Consider the following 8,135-nt stretch of genomic DNA (forward strand, 5'->3'; position numbering starts at 1 on the left):
CCACCTAGAACCTCCGCGTCCCGTCCAGGGACCAGACATGAAGTTTCCAGAGGTCTGGACGCGGGTGCCAAAGGGTGCCCCGTCTCTGAGTCAGTAAATCCTTCCTCAGAGGAATCGGCCAGGCAGGGGCTGTCGCGAGGAGCATTAGTTCCGGGAACCATGTCCGGGTAGGCCAATAGGGTGCCACCAGCAGGACCTGCTCCTCGTCCTCCCTGACCTTGCACAGCAACTGTGCTTGAGGCATAGCCCTCATTTCCGGGTCTGTCTCCGGCACTGCTGACCGCCCAGAGGGCGGCAGCGCTGACGGATCTTCATCCCCGGAAAAGTCCGGCTCACCCTCCGATGCTGCAATCGACATCCGATCGTCAGGGGGAGCCTCAGAAGAAACAAGTGGTACCCCCCGGGAGGGTCCAGCCTGCTCTACTGAAAGCTCCGCTGGTTTCGCAATGCCGGCGGCTTAGGGCATCCCCGGAGGGGAATTCCTCTCCGTGACGGTAAGACCAGTCCACCCACTGCTAGAAAAAGGACGCCCCTGGCTGCTGCCAGAGGGAATCCCAGATCTAGGCAGTGGCACGGGCACTCCGAGATGGTCCGCAACTCCGAGATGGTCCGCAACTCCGAGATGGTCATGCCCCCGCAATGGGGGCATGAGTCATCCACGAAAGCCACCTCAGCGTGCTTCATGCCCAGGCACGAGAGGCAGCGATTGTGACCATCACCCGGCGACAGGTAACGACCGCACCCAGAAACGCACGGATGGTATGACATCTTTAAAAAGACGCGTCTTTAAAAAGACGTTCCACCCGTGAAGCTCTTTTAGTATGGAATTTGCTCTTTTAGTGTGCCGAAGCGCACAGGGGAGATGGCCGTCTGCAACACACACAGGGGTAGTGCAGCCTGTTGTGTGCAACCCACTCGACACGAGAAAACCACCGCCGCTCAAGCGCCGTCCACCAGCACGAGAGCCCACCGAAGAGCGTGCTTGACTGTAGTTTATCACTACTGCAGAAGGTCAGGAGCAAAACGATAGAACCGCTCGGCTCCAAAGCGGAAAGCTAAATATGCGCTGCACCTGCTGCCTACTTATACTCACGCTGTGATCAGCAGCAGCTGGATGCAATAATCGCATGCCAATGTGCACTGGCTCGTTTAGTTTACACTCGAAGTAGATTGGTCCCTCTAAGCAAGATCCCAATTCGTCGGTCCTCCGACGTGACGTCGAGAGTGACCGACTGAAAGGGAACTTTAGTATGGGACACAAGGAAAGAGAGTTTTGGAGAAAAAATGTAATGTCATAATGCTTCAAAAAAGGCAAAATACAACTGGTTTCTTTTCCTCTTTTTAATAAAACAGTGCATTTTCGTGTTTTTTTTTTCTGAATTCATACAAGCAGAAAAATGAATTATGTGGTACTAATAGAGAGTTAACATCTATAGTTTTAAATCTACCCAAACAGCACTTCCCCCTCATTCTACAGCCCCAGGTACGAGCGCCTGTTTGTGGGCACAGCTCCAGTTTCTCTGACCTTTGACTTCCGCAGCTCCCCGGGGGTCTTGTCTGCACTTGCAAAAACAAGCAAATCAGATCCTTTTACCCCAAACAAACACCTACATATAGAGAGCAGCCCTGTCTTACACAAACACGGCTAATCACTGCACACGTGCACACATGAGCACGAGCGCACACACGTGCACACAATAATGACCTCACACACACACATTAAACACGTGCTGCCACATACGCTCAAAATAAACAACACTTACAATTAGAAAATATGTCTAGTTTACTAAAAATAATACTTTGGTATTACGTTTTCTTTAGCCATAGTACCAATTTACATTTTTTAAACATGCAGGCTTCAAGTAGAGCTACAAAACAGTTTTATTAGAAAATAATATGGCCTACTGCAGCTGTCAGTATCATACATCAATACTGCAGGTCAATCAGCAGCACAACATATTTCTTCCTCCTTCAGTCCCTGGCAGCCTCCTCCTCTATTATCTGAGCAGTTCTTCACAGAGTGATATATGGAGGTGTAATGAGACTCTTTCTGTGATAGTCTCATCCTCCCTACTGTAGCATCACACTCACAGACAGCAGCAAACAGCTGCCTGCCAGCATTAACTTCAGTATTCAGTATGAAATCAAAGAAATATTTTGGATTATTTTCAAAATAATGTAAAATGCTGTTGATTTTGACCATATTTGAACTTGTTCATTGTATTTAAAGCTGAAGTATGAAACTTTTTGGTTTAAAATGAACAAAAAACTTGATCTGTCAATCTCTAATCTGTCTTTTAGAAGTGGGACTACTTTTCTAATCAGATGTACTTCTGTTTATGCATCGAGGATGTTATTTCTGGGGGTGGCGTTTGCTGAAATCCACGCAATCGATACTTTACGATCAAAAACAAGTGAAAGTCACTCAATTTGACGTGAGATATGAGATGAAACTCTGAATATAATTTTGCATATAGAGTACGGACTTGGTAAATGATTCTGTCACATATGATATCAACGTGCTAAAAAATTTTTTTAAACATTAACTGTATTAAGCATATATTAGTTTAAAAATAACCCAAAATACTCCTTTAAGGTTAAGATGAACAGGCATATGAAAAATTTAAATAGTGATAGCCTTAGTGTTTATACTTTTTTGTACACTATTGTTCAAAGGTTTGGGGTCGGTAAGATTTTTTAAATATTTTCACTCACAAAGGCTTGGATTTAAAAATACAGTAAAACAGTATATTGTGAGATTGTATTGCGATTTAAAATAGCTTTTATATTTACTATAAAATGTAATGTGAATTTTCAGCAGCCATTACTCCAGTCTTTAGTCTTTCTAATTATTATCAATGCTGAAAATATTTGTGCTGCTTAATATTTTGGTGAAAACTGGTATATATTTTTTCAGGATTCTCTGATGAATAAGAACAGCATTTACTTGACAGAAATCATTTGCAACTTGTCTTTAATGTCACTTTTGATCAGTTTATTCCTTGCATCCTTGCTGAATAAACGTATTAATTTCTATAAAAATATCTTGCTGATGCCATGCTTGTGTTTTTATGTTGTTACCTTATTTTAAATCCATTATTGGTGATGTTGCATGTTATTTGAGTAATCGTTTACTCATTTTAATGTTTTAGCATTTGACTCCACAATTAATCAAAAAGCCCAACCCTAGACGCCCATCAAAGAAACCACTAAGCCTGGCAATGGTGATGAAGATGATGACGACGAGAAAGAGGTTTACTCACAGCTTCTCGAGGGAGTACAAGCCAGCGAAAGAGCCATTTTTCAGGATGCGGATGCGATTGTTGCTCAGATTTCTGTGAAGAAATGCAAAAGCAGAGATGAAATCACTAATCACACATTCACAGACAGCCATGTAAAATGAAATCTACTCGTGCATCTAATGAAAACAGGCCTCACTCACACACTCTGTCACAGACGCACTCGCCAACACACACGCTGAACCAAAACACACACGCGCATGTCCAACAAAAACACGCATGTACAGTAAACACCCTGACACAAGCGTGCTTATATGGCCAGGCATCTCAGACACACACACTTGCCAACTCTCACACATATTCTTCATTTGCTGCCTACAAACCCTGTGACCACTGCATTAAAATTCTGCTATATACAACAAAGACATAGTAGTCTGACTGTAGAAGTCACCTGTGGTTCACTTCAACACTTTCATTTCTATCAAACAGAAACAAAAACATAAGATACAAGGGAAGATATCATGGAAAACGTTTTTTAAACGTTTTCCATGATATCCTTTTTAAATTTATTCATTAATTTACTGCTTAAACATTATGGTAGTGAATTAGTATTATTATTCATTTGGGTGAAGAATTATTATTTTTTAAATATTTGTAACAGGTAATACAAATTCTATATTGACTACATAATTGAATCTATGGCCTTTGTCATTATTTTGAGCTGTAAATACTCGAACATTGCTAATACATTTTCCAATGATGCAAGTTTGAGCAGTGTGCAAGTACAAATGGTGTTCTTTTAAACTTTCTATTCATCAAGGAACCCTGAAAAAATACGTAATGAATGGGTATATGTGTCACGAATCCGGTCCATGAACTTCCGTCTGCTAGCCATCAGAGGTCACCCTTTCCATTTTCATTGACTCTCGCACTACACACTGTTGCATATCACCCCGGACTACATATCCCATCATGCATTGCACTGATCGCACACAGCACTGATTGCACACAGCTGTTGCATATCACTCACTCACTATATAACACTCACTCAAACAACCATTCTCTGCCGAGTATTGCTTAGCCTGTTAGTATTCCTAGTTCCTGTTATCCTGCCCGTGTTTCCTTGTTTTGCCTTGCCTTGTCTGTTTTCTCGGTTTCTGATCTTTGCCTGTTTTCCTGGATTTATCCCTCTAGTCTCGCCCCTGTGATTCTGTCTGCCGATCGTTGACCTACGCTAGCCCTAGGACTATTCTTGTGTTTTGCCTGCCATATACCTATTTGCCATTGTTCGACCCTGCCTGTTATGACCACGTCTCTTAAATAAAAGCTTGCAGATGGATCCACACGTCTCACGTCTCGTCAGCCCCGTTACAATATGCATATACAGTAGTCGAGGTTGAATTATCGTTTACCTTGTGTAATTTTATTCATGACTTATTTCTTGATATATACGGTATATACTTTATTCAAATATAGTTCAATTAGTGCATTAAACTAGAGGCTCTTAACTTATCCATACCCAACAAAATCAACCACAGATCCATTTAACAGGGCTGTGGACAGCACAGATTTAAGAAAAACAGAGGAAATTTTGTGGTAAATGCAATTATACATTGAGCATTTGAGACAGCAAAATCAATTGGCTTTTCAAGTTTTATAAGACAGAAGAAAATGCTTCCCAAATCCTTTGTCATTGACATAAATGGGGTGTAAAATGCTTGAGTGATTTTACTTGATTAGTGTACTTAAGTATTATTTTGCAATTTAATCTGACGCCTTGTACAGAGCCCGGGAAGTCACCTGTAGGAGAAAAAAAAAACAATCCGTGGCGACAGTTTTGCAATCCGTCCCCTCGGTTTATAAACGGTACTCACAAATTCTTAAACTGTTCCCTCGGTTTAACAAATCGTACCCACGAATTTCCGATCCATGCGCTCAGATTTTGTAAACCGTACCTTCGCTTTTTGAATCCGTGCCCACAAATTCATAATCCGTGCGCACGCTTTCGCAATCCGTTCCCTCGGGTTTGTAAACTGTACTCACGGATTCATGCAGCAAGCTGTTAGGTAGCCTACGCGTTAACGAATCATATTGTATATTATTTTATTGCATATTATTATGTGGAATAGGCCTACAGCAAATTATCTTAAGTGATTCTCTATCAATTGTAACGGTACGAGGTGGAATACAATGATTTAATAAGAAAGATGTGCATCAAAATCTTGTTTAATTTGTGATAATCTTAGCACTTGATTATTATTGTATAATAAACCTGGTATTGTGACTTACTTTGGAGTCATTTGTTCCTCTTTTGTAAGTCGTTTTGGATAAAAGCTTCTTCTAAATGCATATGTAACCTAAATGTATAATAATAATAATAATAATAATAATAATAGTTATTATTATTTATTTTTTTTATAGGCTAAATAAATGAGTAAAATCGATATATTCATAAAATAATTAATGAATGCTTTATCTTTAAATAACCTTTTACAGTTTTGGAAATGTGTTTGTGTACTATTCATTCTACAACATATTTCATTCATTCATTCACAGACTTATTTAGGTGATTTTATTATGCTAAGCTTTCCCCCCTAGAGTTAGATGCATGCTTCACTGTTAAAGTTATTATTAAATAACTAGGCCTATTATATCGTTGCATTCCGTTAGAGAGCAAAGGAATGACAACATATAACCGGTACATTATTGGTTTTGTATTGCTTTTTACCTTCTTCTCTCGAAAAAAAGTTTTTTTGTTGTTGTTTTTTTAGAAAATTCAGGAAATTTTCTATTCTTCTTTTTAGCGTTTATTTTAGGCTATAAAACACAGTCTGCGGTGTTTTATCCTATTGGTGATTAATATAAAATAAACGTACTTGTACTTTTACTTGATTACATTTCTGAAGAAAAAACAGTACATTGTATTTTCTTCCATCTTACGCACATGAAATATGGTAAACAATAGCTCAAACATGCATGCTTGACATGCGGGAACCAGTGATGTTTGTTTTTCATGCAGCAAGCACACGCAAGCTTCAATCATAACTTTCATCCCAGAAATGTCTGCCTTCAAAAGATTTATTTTTTCTGAAACTCTTTGTTTGGGTTCATCTGAAGAAAGAAAGTCAAATACATATGGCATGGCATAAGGGTGTAAAGATGTAAAGAATACACTGAGCATTGTTTGTGTTGCTCTGTGCTGCATTTGAACTGTTGTTGTACACACTTGACTAGATGTTTAGATGTTTTGCCATTGCATTTTGTTTTGTTTTCCCCCTTTAACCAAACCTTTTTATATCTGACAAAACATTGTATTATTTTATATCACCTTGCATTGAAAAGATGATTTAAAATAATGAAACAACCTCTCGTTTTTTTTTTTTTTAATACTTAAGTACAATTTAAAGTTGTACTTGTTTAGTTTTACTCAAGTCGTTTTTGGCCAGATATTTCTAATTTTAAATTAGTCAAATTTTCACTCAGTAACTGCACTTTCACTTAAGTATGATTTTGGGTACTTTTTACACCCCTGTTAAAATTCAATTCATTACAAAATCATCTGTTATTTGGTAGAAACAGTTTAATTAGAAAGATGCCCACATGATAGGTTACATAAAAACCCCTCATCCTTGAAAGAAGTAATGAACAAAACTACACAAGGTGAAAGAAAATACAACCCAGACTACTGTATATACATATACCCAATAATAACGCTTTTTCATGATTATTTGATAAATTGAAAGTTTAAAAGAACTTATCTTTTACTGCCACTTTTGATATATAATGCATCCTTCTGAAAAAAAGTACTAATTTGTTTAACTAAAAAAGTGCCCATAGAAACACTGAGTATCTATTGAGATGTGGTGTTTCAGCAGCAGAAGAGAGGAGGAAGGAGAGTTTGTGAGAAAGGATGCTGCCCAAACACGAGTTCAACGACCCGACAGCCACGAAGACAGCGGCATCGACTTCAGCCATCAGACCGGGCTGTTTCCAATTAATCTTCACGGCTTAATGGAGGGATGGAAAGGGCGAGGGAATGAGGAAGAGGAGGGGGAGGAAGCCATAATCTTGATAATCACAGTGGATACATTTTTACATCAAAAGGAAGTCGAGGTCCACATCAAACGAACGCCCGGCTCTTTCCACGACAATTATCCCTTTCGCCATTGGCTAATGGGCCTGAGACCAGAGAGAGTCTTATCAGAAGGAAGAGAGGAAAGAGAAGAGGAAGAGAGAGAGGGCTTTGGATGGTTGTATGGGTAAAGCTCAGGAGGAAAACAGGTTTGGCTTAGGTTTGTGGCTGATATGGACAAATAAAAACACACAAATGCCAGTAAACTGAGCTGTTATGTATATACCAGATCTATTTCTGTCTATCCCGAAAGCATATATGGAAGCAATACATCACAAGAGGCCATACATTACAGTGATTTCCCCACAGTTTAGAGTTTTAGGTCTAGGTATGTTTTTATCGACAAACAGCATGCAGATCGACTTTACTTTTTCAACATCAAGATTGTATAAATTAGTAAAAGTATAGTAAAAGTAAAACAGTAAATTGTAAACGTAGGATTCAAAATCTAATTTAAGCCCAGAAGTTGTAGAATAAAATAAAATACAATAAAGTACAAATAAAATATAAAATACAAAAAAAAACATTTCCACTCATGCAACATTTCTAATGAAAAAGTACTTTTAATGTAATATTAAATCAGAAAAATTATTTTAAAATATAAATTATAAATCATCAAAATGTTGGTACAAAATAGATTTAAATAAGTTTATAAATAAATTTATTGCCAACTTTTATTTATTTTTTATCTTTTAAAATGCAATATTTACATAATTGAATAATATTTGAAGGGTACATGTTAATGTTTTATTCTTAATAATTAT

The 8,135-nt window shown here is 38.3% G+C and overlaps 1 protein-coding gene across 1 annotated transcript in view; it reads right to left on the reverse strand.

Moving 5' to 3' along the window:
- The window catches only part of LOC107565116 (G-protein coupled receptor 124-like), an 88,130-nt gene that overhangs the window by 35,236 nt on the left and 44,759 nt on the right, over positions 1-8,135 (reverse strand). Inside the window, exon 2 of the mRNA XM_016250329.1 lies at positions 3,264-3,335. Coding sequence (XP_016105815.1) covers positions 3,264-3,335 — 72 coding nt within the window. The remainder of the gene's footprint in view (positions 1-3,263; positions 3,336-8,135) is intronic.

This window comes from Sinocyclocheilus grahami, unplaced genomic scaffold, assembly GCF_001515645.1.
Source record: "Sinocyclocheilus grahami isolate Dianchi unplaced genomic scaffold, SAMN03320097.WGS_v1.1 scaffold982.1, whole genome shotgun sequence".
In the NCBI taxonomy this organism is placed as follows: domain Eukaryota; kingdom Metazoa; phylum Chordata; class Actinopteri; order Cypriniformes; family Cyprinidae; genus Sinocyclocheilus; species Sinocyclocheilus grahami.